A 17790-nucleotide genomic window follows, 5' to 3' on the forward strand; every position below is an offset into this window, starting at 1 on the left:
TGAATCAATCTCAAAGCTTCAAAATTTGCAAACTCTAATTTATGATTGTTATTCTTCACATGTGACTTTACCTGGGAAGATATGGACGATGAAGAACTTGAGGTATATACATTTAGGGAAAGCTAGTAATTATATACCAAATCCTAGAATAGATAACAATCTTGTGACGGGGATGCCAAATCTAGAGGAAGTTTTCAATATTTGTTACTCTAGTTGTACAAATGAAGTCTTTTCTAGAATTCCCAATCTAAAGAGATTGAGCATTCGTGCATCTTCTATAGTCAGAGAAAATATTCTCTATCGTCTCTTGGATATGTCCAGCTTGAGAAAACTTGAGGCATTCAAGCTTTACTGGAGCTATATTTTGGAAAAGCCCATCAAAAGATTTGTTTTTCCGACATCACTTAGGAAGTTGACTTTAGCTTGCTGTACTCATTTTATTTGGGAAGAGATATCATCATCTGTTATCATGTTGCCAAATCTTGAAGAGCTCAAACTTAAAGATTGTGAATCCGAAGATGATGTATGGAGATTGAGTGACAAAGACATATTCAAAAGCTTGAAGTTGTTGTTACTGAGCTACCCAAATCTTAAGTGTTGGGAAGCTAGCAGTGATAACTTCCCAAATCTAAAACGTCTTGTTCTGAAGAATTGCCAGGACCTGCAAGAAATTCCAACAGATTTTGGGGAAATTTGTACTTTGGAATCAATTGAGTTACATGAATGCTGCATTACTGCTGAGGATTCTACAAGAAATATCGGAACAAGAGGAAATGGGAAATAATATCCTTAAGAACCGTGCAGTTCATATTTTGTTTTTATATTCTGATCATTTGTTAAATTCATGTTTTAGGAATAAACACGTTCAATACATGTCTCGGCCAATTGTGTTTTTGTATTTTGTAAATGGTAACTATTGATGTACTGTAATATCTATTTTGTTTTCGAAATGAATAAGGATGTTCAATCTATTATGCATTGCCTATGGAGTATAAGAATTGCTGGTTTCACACTTTGAATCTGTTTTCCTCTGTTCATGTATAATACATGTTTTTCGTTGATGTGCTGTTCTTTATGTGATTTGAGATGCTGGATATCGATAACATTTCTAGAAACGTACACACTGGTTTTCTCTGCATTACATTCAAGCTAAGATATTGTTGGTTACTTAGCTTTCCCATTTAACTGATCGGCATTGACATCCGTTTCCTTAGCTCTTGAAAATAGTTCAATACAAGTTCAAGAAAAGAAGATGGATTATAGACTTGGATTTGACGGATTGTGTTAAAGGGCATAGATGCCAGATGAGGCCAAGTTAAAGGGCATCGTTAAGGAACACTTTCAGGCGTTGAACTTCTTCCAACAAATTGTTAAATTCGTCATTTACACCTTTAATCCGCCCCACATTTTCACTTAATAGCTGCAACAAGTTCTCCACCACAAAGTTCACAACTGCATCTGCCATCTCTCTTTGTTGGTTAAGAAATGTGAGTATGTTTTAGCGCTGAGAAGTTCACTTTACCAGTATAGAAATCACCAGGAGCTTCATTTTTTTAAATTTGTCAACAAATATGAATTGAAATTTGTCACTGTTTGTTTTACATCCCGATTTCTTTCATCACGTACGATCATAATCTACCTTAACCTTGCTAATACTATGCGATCACGTTCGAAATTTATGTATCACATTTCGAAGGGAAAAAGGACAAATATACCCTCAAACTATCGTAAATGGTATGCAGATACCCTCCGTCATACTTTTGGGACATTGGTGCCCCTGCCATCCAAAAACTAGAGCATATTCTAACGGAAGACTAAATAGGGACACGTGGCACAATCTTATTTGTCAATCCGATATTGAATAAATGTCGGATCTGTGGATAAGATTATGACATGTGTATGTCCTTTAGTATAAAAGGTACATATGCTCTATTTTTTAGACGGTAGGGGCACCAATGTCTCAAAAGTATGACGGAGGGTATCTGCATACCGTTTACGATAGTTCGGGGTTATATCTGCATACCAGCTATAGTGAAAGCAGTTAGGCAGTTAGGATTTCAGTCATTCAATTACTATATAGCTTGTAATCAATGCATTGTACAGAATTGTTCTCTCTTCCTAAACTCTCTTCTTCTCTCTTAATTCTTCTTCTTCTTCTTCAACTGTCTTTTCCTTAGGTTACTCCTGAAATAGTAATTCGATCCTCGAATTCATTGAGAATTCCTTTAATCGAGTAACAGAGATTGATGGTTGAAATCCTAGACAATGTAGGTCGGAGTTTAATTTGTGTCGTGTNTTTGCAACCATAACTGGAATTCCACCTAACTCATCCTGAGCTAGAATTTATGGCTGTTCAAAGTTGGCCAAAATTTCACATTTTCCATACTTAGCCAAAATTTCCAAAACTTTAAATTCTTTCCAAAAATGAAAATTTCCAATTCTAAGCCTCTTCAATTATTTCACATTGCCGGATGTTACAAAATCTATCCGAGTTCTCTATGAACTCAAGTCACATTTCGAGAGAGCCATAAAGGCTCAAATTCCTTTATCGAGTCAACCGGCCTATAAAAATCGACGAACAGGTCTCGAAGGTGGAAAAGCGTGAAAGCGGAGGAGAATTGAAAAGATTGGGCTTTGGCCCACTCATTATACGAAAAATTGTATTTTGTTATTTTCGGGCCTAAGCCCTTGTCTTTTAATTATTAATATTCTGCTAGAAGTTTAGGACATGTGAAGGATGGGCCAAAGGCTCAAATGAAATTATTTCTTTTAATTTTGAACAGGTGCCACTCAAATGGGCCTTTGGTCCAAAACAAAAATGGGCCCAAATACTAGTCCAGGCGGACAGAAACCAGATTTGGGCCGAACCCTCTTTTCCTCTTTACTTTACACTGTTTATTTTGCTTGTTAGTATTTGCCGCTAATTTTAAGGATGAACAATTCGAATCCCCGAAAGACACCCATTTTGAATTAATTACTTAACTAAATTACTCATCTTTCACTTGACTTTAAAAATAAATAAATAATAAATAAATAAGTTTATAAAATACTTCATTTAAATAATATTGCGACATTTTTTTGTTTCTCCTTTAAAATGGTCCTAACCATAAAATAGTTCAGTTTTGCAATTCGAGCTAAGTTAAGTCATTTTAGCCAAATAACTAATTGTCGGATAACCGCATTAGCGGGTGTTCTAGGTGCTTTCAAACCCTTCCTAGAACACTAATATGAACCCCCAAACCCCCCTATATTTTCAACTGATTCCCTGTTTTAATCTATTGAAAATTAGTTTTCTTGATTTTTTCTTAAAAAATTAAGTGGCGACTCTAAACCAGTCTAAAATACATTTTTAATAAAACACTGACCTTTCAATATCACTGTGCAACCTTGGATTCATTTTCAGGAGGGAATATGCTTAGCTTGAGTTTCATGCTTTTAGATGTCTTGCTATCCCGAACATTTTTTGCGGATTTTACTGCTTTGCTTGTGTTATCCAGCCTCATCTCTTGAAGACTAGGTATATCAGCCAGCTCAAGTGGCACAGCATCGAGCTCATCACAAGAGATAAGAACAAGTTGCCTAAGCACGGGGAAGTTATAATCCGAAGTCTCCCAAGATTCTAATTCTGACCTTTCAATCCACAAGACTTGGAGTGCGCTAAATCCACTCTTTGGCTTCCAGAGATGACCCGTGAATGCATTTTCTTTAAACTTTAGGACCTCAAGAAATTCCAATGTGCCCAATTTATCCGCCTCACTCCAAGCAAACCTTGTGTTTGTCCGAGTTAACTTCTTCACCGTACTTACCAGATTGGAGAATGCTGGTGGAAGGTGAAGTGTTTTATTTATGAAAAGAACATCATTCAACAATTTTAAATGTTCCAGACACTGTAGCTCTTCAAGATTGTTGTTATCACCCTTGTAAGCACCAAGAAAAGCCGCCATTTGCCCTCGAATGCTCAATTTTCTTACATTACACGCATTTACTAGCACATCTTTCTCACAACTTTCTGGCGCAACCATAGAAAGAGTCTGTAGACAAGAAGGTTTACCTGTGGTGGTAGTCGGGGATGGCAATTTTGCAGGTATGTTGGTGTGGAGATGCCTCAACTGTAACAAGTTCCATATTTCTGCTTTTACTTCTAGAGTGGGCTCTAAGGTACTTGTATTAAGTATTAGAGTTTGTAAATTCTAGAATTTACCAAAGGTAGGAGGGAGGGCCTTAAAGTCACCTGAGATAGCAATATACCTCAAATGAAATAATTGGTTGAAGTCTTTGGAGAAAATAAACTTGAGAGATTCAACATCCAAGACTCTCATAAGTGGAAAGGCTTTGTGAATGAGTTTGATGTCATTAGGAGACAAGTCAATTGGTTTTTGTTTTGAGGAAAAACAATAGAAAGATCTGACATGTTCTGCAACAGGTGCTGTGGAGAGAAAGTCAGACAGATTAGATGGTTGAATACACAATCGACGGCAAGTATCTGGGTCCAGTTTAGATTGATCAGGTTCTTGAAAACACTCATAAATATAACATGTCGTGAAGACGATATGTTTTTATTTGACCATCAGACCTCTTCTGCATTATTATTACTAAATATCTGTTGAGAAGATCGGTCAAATAAAACTCTGCTATCTCCTCTACTTCTAGAGTGGACTCAGGCGGCGGCTTTATCAACCCCTCTGCTATCCACAAACGAATAAATTTCCAACAAGGGATATCAAAGCCTCGAGGAAAGACACCACAATACAAGAAGCACATCTGCACTTCTTGGGGCAAATGATCATAACTCATCTTCACAAATTTCAGGCAGCTATCTTCGGTATGATCACCAAAATGTTGCACCACATTCTGTCAACTCTTTCCCAATCCTTTTTGTCCAAACGACCTCTTAATGCTCCTGCAATTACCACTACAACAAGTGGTACTCCACCACATTTTTCTGCAATTTTTTTCCCAGTTCTCACTAATTCATTTGGACAACTTCCCTTGCCAAAAACTCTCGTTACCAACAATTCAAAACTTACTTCTGTCTTCAATAATTTCAGCACATGAGGTTCTGGATTGGCAAATTTAGCAACACATGAGTCACGTGTGGTCATCATAATCCGATGACCCTTTTTGTTTTCTGCGAAAACTTTACTTACATGATCAATGACTTCGTCTTCCCACACATCATCTAAAACAATGAGACATCTACCTCCTTTCTTGATATAACCACCTATTGCCTTAGCCAATGTGTCCACATTTGAGATGATCTTCTATGTTTTTTTTGAAGAATTTAAGAATCCTAAGATAAATATCCTTTGCTTTGCATTCCTGACCGACGTAAACCCAAACAATGCTGTAAAATTCATATGTAAGCTTAGGATCATTATAGATTTTTCTTGCCAGTGTAGTTTTTCCAAGTCCGGGCATCCCCACCAATGGGATAATATTGACACTTTCCGCCGGTCCTTTTGTTGATACTTAGAAGCTATTAGAAAATATCAATTCTGGTATACTTAGTTTCAGCTTATTATAGTTTATACATTGTGTATATATATGGAACTTAGCATATTGTAAAGACAGAGGACTCTACACAGATGAAATAAAAGATTTCTTTTTCTCTCTCCATTCCACCGACTCCATGGAAAGATATCTCGATTTCTCTTCCGAATTTGAAGTGTAACACCTTTTTCAAAAAGTCGATCGATCACTTTGTTAGCTTCCTTATCAAACCCGACCACTTCATCATTCTCCAAAGACGGACCCTTTTTAACATGTATATGAATCACATCAGAAAACAGAATGGTTTATATCTTCACAAGTTATATATACATCTAAAGTAAGTCACATTTTATTAGAGCTGAAAGTGACTCATATATACCCCTACTGTTACACAAATGACTCACATATATTCTTTCCCAATGACGAAAGAGAAAAATTAAGTTTGAATCAAAAAAATTATCCATGTAATGGTATATTTGATTATTCTCACACATTTTTATTTATTTTTGAGTAAATTTTAGGTTTAGCAAACATAAAAATCATATCTGTATGTTATAGTTATAGTTTGTATAATTGCTCCATAACAAACTTTATGTTTGCTATGACTATTAATCTGTATATTTCGGTATACATATACATAAAAAATATGTATTTGGGTCTATTTGTATATTTCGGTATACAAATGGATCCTGCATTTGTATATTTCGGTATACAAATGGGTCCTGCATTTGTATATTTCGGTATACTAATGGGTCATGCATTTGTATATTTCGGTATACAAATGGGTCCTGCTTTTGTATATTTCGTTATACAAAATGGGTCCTGCATTTGTATATTTCGGTATACAAACGGGATGACAAAAAACATGGAATGTTTGTTGCGAATTACAAATAAAAAAAACTATGGTTATAGCATTTAATTTTAATTAATAGTTTGCTATTTCATACAATTTTTCCTTTATTTTTTTGACTTTTTTGATTTAATACTAATTTGAATTTATTATGTTGATGGTAAAATTTATTTATTTTTTCACCAATCTTCTTGTAAAATTTATTATAGATGCCCAAAAAAAAATTGCGGATACATAATTTAAATTACAATAGAGCCAAAAATAAATTATTTTTAAGTTTTCTCTTTTTCATTCATAGTTATTTCTTTTTATTTGTCTTATCTTTACACTAAAGAATGAAAGAAAAAAAATGAAACAAAAATAAGAAACTCAAATAATGATATCAAAGAAGCCAAAAAAATAAAAAATTATTGTGCAAAGGAGTGACATAGAAATTTCTATATAAAAGGTATTCCATTTCCTTCAATTTCATCTTAACTTTTGTATTGATTAGAGGAATCATTAAAATTCTCCAGACTTTCCCCACACCTACACCCATGTCATATCGATAAGAGAAATAAATTTATTTTTTTTCACCAATTTTCTTGTAAAATTTATTATACAAAAAAAAAAAAAAAAAAAACGCATGCAAAATCTAAATTACAATAGAGCCAAAAATAAATTATTTTTAAGTTTTTTCTCTTTTTCATTCATAGTTCTTATAATCAATTGAGCCGAAATCCTTTTTTTTTTATTTCTCTTATCTTTACCATTGATTTCCTCAGACTCTTCACTTTTGGTTCCCCATCGTGTCGGACTCGGATCCCACATATACACCCACACCCACATCCATTTCGTGTCGACACGAGTGCAGCATCAAAAGTGAAGAGTCTGAGCAACTTAGGTGGTAAGTATTTATTCATCCTTAATCAAATGTCTCAGGTTCAAGTCTGTCATGTAGGGCGTGTGTCTATTTATTCAATTTTATACAAGTTTAAGTATATATTTGTGCACACCCAAAATTGAATGACAAAATATGAGTTGAGTCCAAGTTAATAGACATATTTATATATTATACTAGTTTCTCAACACGTGTGTTGCACGTGTGTCTCAAGCAAGTAGTATACATGATATAAGTTATATTAAAACCATAGTGTAATCAATAACGAAAAAAAATTAAAAACTAAAATTGATGAACGTAACTCATCCAATTTGAATGACTTCTTCGTTGAGCGATAAATGATTAATTACTATCAGAACTACAAAATTGAATAACTATATTAGTTAGATAAGTAAAATGTATAAAATGAGTTACATTTTAATGTTATTAGGTGCAAATATTCTGTTTATAAAGAAGTATTAGTATTAAATATTTGCACCTAATAACATTAAGTATTAAATTTCGTGATATAATATTTGGATAATGAATTGTGATGCTCATACCAAATAGCAAAACAATGAATCTGAAATATTTAAACAAAAAACTTGATATGATATTTAAAATATTTAAAATTTCTTGTTAAAATTTACAAAACGCAAATAATATATGATTATTAAGAATTTGAAACTAATTGTTATAATCTTAACAATTGTGCATGTAAACAAAAAGCCCCCAAACAAATGAAATTCCAATACATGTGAAATCAAAGTATTGTAATTCTAATTAACCAAATATGACATGCATACACAAAAAGGATTAATGAGTTCTTTTCAAGAAATATTCGAGTTAAAGTTGAATATTGCAATGATGATAAAAGGTTATAGCCAGTAATCAACATGAAGAGGAGCATCAATCAACGCGTTCAAATAACACCATTTCTTTAGATGAAATAACTATTTTGTAGAGAGTATATTATCTTTGTATCTTAAAGAATTGTAATCAGATTATACTATAACAATGAATTCATTAATGTCAACTATGATCAACCTTCCGGAGAAATCAAGCCCTCCACGATCAAAGATTGTCGCTAGATCAGCTACCACAAAAAAGGTGTAATACTGATAGTTGAAAGGGAGAAGAGATGGTGATTTTGACCATGATTTCTTGAAAGATTATATTATATCTAGCTGATAATTCAAGAGTAGTAAAAATTGAATATGACAGCTACTCTAATTTGGCATCAACAATCTTACATACTTCTCATCTCTTCTTTAATTTTATGCAAACTATTAGAAGGCATAAAAACAATTTTACATACTTTGCATCTCTTCTTTATGCAAACTATCAAAGGACGTAAAAAGAAAAGGGAAAAAAAATAAAATCTAAGATAAAATGATTTGCATTCAATCTCAAAAGTTACAAAGAGCATATGGGAAATTAGTGAACTCATTTAGCCTTTATATAATGTTTTTTCCTAGTCTTTGAAATTTACTTTCATTTATTTACTAATGAATTAATTTACTAATTAATATTCAATTCAACTTTTCAGCTTCTTTGTACTTACTGTAGCAATGAAAGGTCGGCCATTAGTTAACGTAACAATTAAATAATCAAACCACCAACGTTTCATATAATAAAGTTATGGTTATTATAATTATTAAATGTAAAAACATTTTTTTTATTGCATGAAATGTGCATATTTATATTTTTTATATTATAGACTTTTTGAAATAATAGTTGCTTGAAGGTTAAAATGATATTTAACTTTTAATAGGCGATTTGTAATTCAATTTTTCTTTTGGAAGGTTTCTACTTGATATAATATGATAATGATCAAAATTTTAATATAAAATGAATAAACTAAAAAATAAGCAGGGAAAGTTGATTGTCCTCAATCCTTGTTAAATCAAGAAAGATGATTGCCCTCAATCCTTATTAAATCGTTGAATTAAGTGTGATAATTAAAGTATTATTACTCCACTTCCAAAGCATCCGTTCAATTCATGTTATTGAAAACTAATTTAATTGATTTTTTAATTATGGTGTAAATAAAAATTATTTTATAAAAAAATAATTTAGTATAAGGAGAAAATGGTATATCAACTTTTAGGTTAGGAGCTTCCCACTTATAATAATATATGATCAAACCTAATAATTAGAAAGAAGGTCTGATATACTTCTCATAGCTCATATATATCCTTACTATTACACAAATTGCTCACATATACCATTTTTCTCTAAAGGAAACAAAAAAGGTTAATTTTGATTTATTTTTTAAAAAAAATATTTAAAAACAATTCATGTAGAAGTATATTTGGTCTTTTTAACATGTATTTTTTGTACTTCTTTGATTCAATGAATAATTTAAATTTATTATTTTAATGGTCAAATTTTTTTTTGTAAGTTTCTTATAAAATTTATTATAAATTACCCCTTTTATTTTTACTAATACAAGGTTAAATTAAAATATAACAGCAAAATATAGTTTTAAATTATAATATAGCCCAAAAAAATATTAGTTTTTCTTTTTAAAAAAATCGTACTTTTTCTCTTCTTCCATTCACACTTATTTCTTATATTTTTAAATTAAAGAATAAAAGAAAAAACTAAAATAAGAATAAAAACTCAAATAATGATAATCAACCAAGTCAAAAAATAATTTTTGAAAAAAATCATATATATCACTACATGAATTTTATTTTATTTTTTTTAAAAAAATTAAAGTTATATTTTTACTTCCGTATATGAAAATGATGTGTGTGAGCCCTTTATTGAAAACACTCATTAATATATTGAGGTGAATTATTACTTTAGTCTCTCAATTATTGGTCGTCTTTAAAACACTTTTTCACTTGATTAAGTAATTTAAAAACATATACTACATAGCATCCACCCACACACACACACACATATATATATATATATATATATATATATATATGTGAAATTTTCTAATTATATGACGTACACATAGATATATATAATAAAAGAAAACATTTAAATAATTAAATGCTAAAGAAGAGATGATGAACTTTTTTTTAAAAGTAATTTGTTTTCGTACCTTACCACATGCCCTACCCAGTACCCCTACTTCTCACTCCCCCCCCCCCCCCCCAATTTTTTAAAAAGTTTCTAAAAAAATATTCGTACCCCACCTCACTGTCTAGCCCAACTTCCCCCACCACGACCCCTAAAAAAAATTAAATATACTTTTAAAACAAAATTACTCCCTCAGTCTCATTTTATGTGGTACTTTTCAGATTTTGAGATTTAAACAAGTTTATCTTTGACCGTAAGTTTTTCATAGATCTTTTAAATATTTTGAATTATCAATTATTGTGACTTATACTATTTTTTATGTAGTTTACAAATATTTAAATTTCAATATAAATTGAGACAAATGGAGTATTTTTTCTTTATCCCAATTTCACGCCCCTAACACCTTATCCATCCCAAAAAAAGAAAATTCCAAATTTCAAATTTTGACTTTAGGCCACAAATTAGTTATTTGTTACAAGAAGTTTGAATTATACCTGAGCTACTGCATCTTTTTTAGGGAGCTCAATAACAGGGGTGGCCTGAAGTGCTTGATTGTTTTTACGAAGTTCTTTGACTTGATCATGTATTCCTTTAATCTCAGCAGCAAGATTCTTAACTTTAATCAGATTGTGTGGCCAATCGAATATCCTTCCCATTGTGTTTTTTTCTTGATGCAGATTGCGTGAACCCACGTTTAAAGTATTATATAAAAATACGATAATAATTGGGTGCACCTCTCTAAGCAATGATAGAAATTTAAATCTTATATTTATATTATTTTTTTGAGTAACTCCTCTCCAAGTGGTTATCGGTAACACTTTTGACGTTTCAACTCATTTTCTTTTTATTTTTTTGCTTTAATCTTTCAAAGTTCAATAGTGTTGCATTGAAAATTCCTAAGAAAATTTATATAATTAAATCAATTGTGTATATCAAAATTTAAAACTAGTAATATTATATATTTTGGACCTATATTTTTAAAATTTAACGGTTCATATTAAGAATCTAAAGATCAAAGCGATCAAATTTATATCTTAGCTGTGAGTTTTCGTAATAGTGCACCCATCCTGGATACTTTGGAATTGTAATGGTTTCTTCTTTCGATCCAATACATTCTTTGTGTATTTACTTTATATTTCATTTAAAATTTTGTAATTTTTCGTGATAAATGATCAATCTTCTTTTGTTTTTTCTTGAGAATTTTTGGCCGGCTAAGAAATCTCACAAGGTTAATTCACTTTTTCTTAGAAATGGAGAATTTTTAACTATAACATTTAGTTAAACACTTTTACAATTATACTACTATGTAATTTATGGTAAATTTATATTTTAAAAGCAAGCACCCACAAATTTAAAATCCTAAATTCGTCAAGGGATTTACAAGTCAAATAGTTAAGCCAAATCAAACTAACGAACCAAGTCAAATCGAAGAATAAAAACTCAAACTTGTGGTTTGGTTTAGTTGGTTTAGCATTGAAAGAAAAAACGGCTATTGATTTGGTTTGGTTTGGCTGTTGATGCATGGATATTAGGCAGAATGGTAGGGAGGGGTGAGTTGATTTCTCTTTTGATAATCATTTTTGAAGTATCCCCCTAGGATTGATTTCTCTTTAGATAACCATTCCAATTCCTTCCTCAACTGTGTATCCACTATGACACCCCCTCCCAAAAGTAATAGGCAAAAGAAGAAAAAATGAAAATTGTCAGGTTGAAGGGTTAATACTGGATTTTGTGGGTACTTGAGATTCTTGTAATAATTCATCATGGCCAACCTTAGTTTCAGAGACTTGGTTTGATCATGCATGTTATCTGCTTGTTATCTGTTTCTCATTGGTCAAGACATGGTCTTTTGTTTGCAGTTCCTGGATATGATTAATATTCTGCATTATTCGTTCTCTTGGTTTGACCATGTCTGATATCAAGCTTGTTCCTGTTTCTAGGGGTTTAAACATGTCATCTCTTTGCAGGTCTTGGATGTGATTAATAATTCACATTATTTATACCGGATGACAATACTTAGGGCAATTTCTTTACTTGCACCTGTGATGGGTTCTGAGATAACATGTTCTAAGTTGCTGCCAGTGGTTATTACGGCAGCAAAGGACAGGTGGTTTTGCTTTTCAATTCTTGTTAAAGTCATTATATGCATCAGTTCCTAGATCTGATGGTCCAATTTCATTTCTTCTCCACAATGCCGTCACACCAGGAAACAGTAAAGAGAAGGCAGAAAGTGAAATACATCTGTCTGAGATTTGAGGGTCGAATTAAATACTAATATATATTTTAGGATGTGTCAAATATGAAATGCTTCCTACAGTTAGCTCAAGTATTTACATGTAAATTGGCTGTTAGACTAACTAATGAATGGTTTTTCTTATTAGATTCTTTCTAGTTACTAAAGGCTGTTATATTTGGTGCTTTGTATAGTAGACCATTTAGTTGGGTCATGGCCATTCTGTTGTATGATTATAGTCCAGTGTAGATGAGTTGAAGGTTCCTATTGAAATTTTGATTTCAATACAGTAGTTTTTGAGAAGATTCTTATCATTGTGCATTTTAATAAAGAAGGCATAATACATAAATGTGCATTTCAACTTGGCCTGATCAACTGTCATATATGTCTTTCAATTTCGGGTCTGCATAAGTAGACATTTAAACTATTCAAAAGTTGAATAACTAGACACACGCGTTCTATGTGACATCTTAAGTGGTAGTTTTGCATCCTACCGAACATCTTATGTGTATTATGTCACATAGGATGTGCGTGTCCACTTGTTTAATTTTTAAATAGTTTTAGTGCCAATTTGCTATAAGATTATTTTCTCTATTTAATGGTTATTATTCTAGGCTCATTTTTGCTGTAAGATTATTATATTAGAGATTGTCTGTCCTGAAATGAATATTAATCTTCTTGAAATGAATATTAGTTTTCACTAAATTGACGTTTGGTGATGCTTTCAGAAAACCAGAAAGTCATTAGAGAAAACTTAGATAAAGTCATTTAGGAAAAAAAACACAACTTGAGATAAACAAAGAGAGGCAGGTATAGACTTTTAGTTCCATTTCTCGTAAGCCACTTATTTCTTCGACATAAGATATTAAAGTCATCTTCCTCCTTTTTTTCACAAGAAATCCGATGTTTGATCAAAGCTTCTAATATGTCAAAAATGTTTATATAATAATTCAACTAAATATATATTTGAAGGTATTTAGGGGAACTTTTGGCGAAAAATAATTACTTTAAAACAGTAATAAAACAGTTTTTGTCCCTCTTGATAATGCTATTAAGGTCAGTCAAATTTATTTTGTTCATAAATTGTTTTACGTTTCTACTATACACAACTGGGGGATATATCTACTTAAACATATGGTTCAACAATGCATGATCATTAGTCTTTTAGTACTAGTATATCTTTTTATTCTAACATCATACAAATTTTATGGTACAATAGGCCTAAGTTGCTCCAAAATTGTTGTTGCACTCATATCAGATCCTCCAAAAATGCACTATTTTTGGAGGATCCGGGACACGCCATTTTTGCAGAGTCCGAGCAACAGAGCTATAGGCTAGAGAATATTCTCTTTGACAAAAAAATCTATGTGCACCACCTCTTTTACTGGTTTTCCTCATTTTGCAGATGATATTCTTTGCACTGACATTGCTGGGAGCCTAGATCATGGACAAATAGTGGGATATTCTTTGATAAGAATTCATCACATTTCATCTTCTTTTTTTTGTAGTCTTTGCTGAGTTTATGGTAAGAAACTCAGGGCAATTAATACCCAACATGATGTCAGTAATTATTAGTGTTTGCAACAAATTTTAAAGTGACAGGAAATAAATTACAATCACAAAAAAATATGAAGAAACATAATTTTATTTATCAAGATTGCGGGTACAATTATGTTCATCCCTAATTCTACTCTCCTAAGATTTATCCATGATTCGAGGGTCGTTTGTGGCGTATTTTCGAACTAGGATGATTTAGATTTGACCTCTATATGAATATTCCATGAATTTGTGGAATATTCGAGATCTTAATCTTTAAAAATACCCAAGAGTTTATGGGGTATTTTGAGATGACTTTTAAAGGAATTTAGTACCCTTTATATAGGCATAAACTAGGGTTTGAGATTGAGTAGCCTCCAAGAATTCTAATTGAAACTGCACACATCTTCTAGAGTCCCAATTCGAATTGAACACATCTTGTAGAGTCCCACAAAATTTCAATGTCTACAAATGCCCCCGCTTCAAGGCTTGTCGGAGTGTAGACTTGATGAAACTCAAAGACGAGGCTTGAAGTACTCATTCTTCCACCTTTGTAGCTTCAGATTTTCAGATTTGATTTAAGAGAGGAGATGAAGGGCAAATTTGATCCCACTGGGCGTGCCAATTTGTTTGCAATAAATTTTAAAGAGACAGAAAATAAATGGCAATCATAATAAAATAAGAAGAAACATAACTTTATTGATAAATATGCAGGTACAATTCTGTTCCTCTCTTGATTCTACTTTCTTAAGATTTATCTATGATTTGAGGGCCGTTAGTGGCGTTTTTCTCGAACTAGGATGATTTATATTTGACCTCTATATGAGTATTCCATGACTTTTGTGGAATATTCGAGATCTTGATCTTTAAAAATACCCAAGAGTTTATGGGATCTTTTGAGATGCATTTTAAGAGAATTTTGTACCCTTTATATAGGCGTGAACTAGGGTTTAGGGGTGAGTAGCCTCCAAGAATCCTAATTTGAGTTGAACACAATTTGTAGAGTCCCAACTCGAATTAAACGCATTTTGTAGAGTCCCACAAAATTTTAATGTCTACAATTAGTATTAATATATAGTGGTGACCGATGGAGATTGATTGTCGATAGTAATTATTGGTTGTTACGTAGTGGTGGTTAATGATAATGATTATAAATGGTGGATAGTGAACCGTGACAAATAAACACTAAATGTCATTTTCTTAATTTAGTATAAAAATTGTCTATATCAAAAAAAAGAAAACATTAATAAACCAAAGGAGGGTTCTCGCATGGTAAACATCCTTCACCTTCAATCCTAAAATAGCGAGTCCGAGTCATTAAGGATGTTAGTTAGTCGACACAGATCTGTTTTCACGCATCCAACTGGCATTGACTTAGTTATGTATTATTAATCCAAAACATTACAATATGACTACTTATCCTGTTGTAATATTTAACTGCTTCTCATTATTTTATTGATAAATGCTAACATGGTGCTGCAAATTAAATTGCGGTATGGTTGTATATCAGTCACCCAACTGCCCATCATTAATATTACACCTACTCTTCTGATTTTACACACTCAACTAGCATGGTGTTGGAAATTAATTAAAGTTTTATCATCATATCATATATATATTATACTAAAAGTGGGAAGACATTAAGTCAAAAGTTGAATTACGAAAATACCCTTTAACCATTAATTTATTTTCTTGAAATTATTTAAAATATTATTTTTTTCATTTAATATTTATTTTGGGATTCAATGAGACCCTTTAACTATTAATTTATTTTCTTGAAATTATTTAAAATATTATTTTTTTCATTTAATTTTATTTTGGGATTCAATGAATTTTGACTTTTCATATTATGGTAATTAATACTCCTATTTCCAGCTAGACTTACGATTCAACTCTCATTATTAAATTGCAAGTTATTATTAGCAAGAAAAAAAACCAACTATCTTTACATCTTCCATGTAGTAATAGTGATGATTTTCATAATCATAGTTACTATGAATTTTTTAATACTTAATCATATTGATTTTTCATTACACATTTAATATATTTGAATTCTTTTACATATTTTATCCTTAGATTACAGCTTTATTTCCACATTACATTTATATGTTATAAATTGTTTAATAAATTAAATATTAAATAGTAAATAATAAATCATCATATTAGTATACATAAATTACCACAAACTCTTCATTATGTGAATGTATGTAACTCTCACTAATTATATTCATTATGTTTTTTACTCTCATCTCTCATCGATAATCTCAAATGGATTAATATCATATTTATGACAACTCTTTGTGTTCCTCAATGATGTCCTATAAATAGTGACATTTGACACAATAATGTACAGACTTAAACCAATTGAAAAAACAAACATGAGAACATCTCTATGCTCTCGTCTCCCGTCTCCTTTTATTTGTTTAGTTTAACATTTATGCTTCTTGTTTGTTGATATTGTATAACTTTCTATTATTGTGTTATTATTATTGAGAATTTACCATGGTTTGTTGCTTTGTATATATTAGCCTAGGATGTTGTATTTTAGTATCGTCATTTGAATATTGAATTTGTGTGATAGTTATTTTTACTTTATGCACTTTTAGTCAATTTTATAGTTAAAGATATATTCTTTTTATTAGGAAGATATGTGTAGTTCCTATCGAAACAATGATGAATTTTGCAATACAGAATTTATATGAAGTATTTTGGGATAAACGTGCAGCGCATGTTTCCAGATCTAGTTATAAATACACAAGAGTAGTACATTATTTGATATCTTGAGTTACATCTAAAAAATATTTTTGTTGTAATTCCTCTCCATATTGACTTGATGGCAGCTTATACTGCTGTAATTTCTCTTCTTCAAACTCTTGATCAACCAAATATTTCAGAACTCTTTCATGATCACAGTACTGAAATGCTCGATTCTCTTCGTGCTTCAGCTGAATATTTTCAAGATGTTCTTGAAAACACTAGCAATGAGAAAATCAAATCTTTGGAGGAAGATATTAGAGTTGTTGTTAGTGAGGCAGAGGATGTTGTTGAAATGAAGATCTCTGAAATCATCAAAGGCGAAAGATGGACATTTGGAATTTTACAACACCATGATAAGCTACCAGTTGTTGAAAAAATGGATACGACAAAGAAACAAGTGATGGAGATTCTTTCTCATGATGCTGATCAAATTCTTGAATTAACTGCGGATTCCTTGATTGGCGCTTCTTCTATGAGTGATCCAATGCTGTCAGGTTACTTGAAAGATGATATCGTGCAGGGACTTGATGGTGACTTGGAGATAATAGATAAAAGATTGAGAGGATCAACGTCGTATCTAGACATTGTCACCATATCAGGTATGGGTGGCATTGGCAAAACAACACTCGCTAAAAAAACTTATGATCATCCTCCAATCAGGTATCACTTTGACATTTTTGTTTGGGTTACAATATCTCAAGAATTTCAATATAGAAATGTATTGTTAGAAGCTTTACATTGCATTTCAAAGAAAAGAGTTAATGTGAACACAAAAGATTATGTTAAGATGAATGACAGTGAGTTAGCTGATCTGGTGCAAAAGTGTCTAAAGGGTCCTAGATACCTTGTTGTTGTTGATGATATTTGGAGTAGGGATGTTTGGGATAGCATATCACAAATATTTCCTAATCGCAACAATGGGAGTCGAGTCTTATTGACTACTAGGGAAACTGATGTAGCAATATATGCAAATACTAGTAGCCCTCATAAGATGAACCTCTTGGATTTAGATAATAGTTGGAAGTT

At 31.6% G+C, this 17790-nt stretch overlaps 2 protein-coding genes and 1 pseudogene across 2 annotated transcripts in view; 2 read left to right on the forward strand and 1 right to left on the reverse strand.

Annotated features, from left to right (window-relative positions):
- The window catches only part of LOC125854278 (putative late blight resistance protein homolog R1B-23), a 154632-nt gene that overhangs the window by 11587 nt on the left and 125255 nt on the right, over positions 1-17790 (reverse strand). The window lies entirely within an intron of this gene.
- LOC125856275 (putative late blight resistance protein homolog R1A-10) lies at positions 8-920 on the forward strand (annotated as a pseudogene).
- LOC125856276 (probable disease resistance RPP8-like protein 4) overlaps positions 16841-17790 on the forward strand; it is a 10290-nt gene continuing 9340 nt past the window's right edge. The window contains exon 1 of the mRNA XM_049535794.1: positions 16841-17719. Coding sequence (XP_049391751.1) covers positions 16841-17719 — 879 coding nt within the window. The remainder of the gene's footprint in view (positions 17720-17790) is intronic.

The sequence above is a fragment of the Solanum stenotomum genome, chromosome 2 (genome assembly GCF_019186545.1).
Source record: "Solanum stenotomum isolate F172 chromosome 2, ASM1918654v1, whole genome shotgun sequence".
Lineage (NCBI taxonomy): Eukaryota > Viridiplantae > Streptophyta > Magnoliopsida > Solanales > Solanaceae > Solanum > Solanum stenotomum.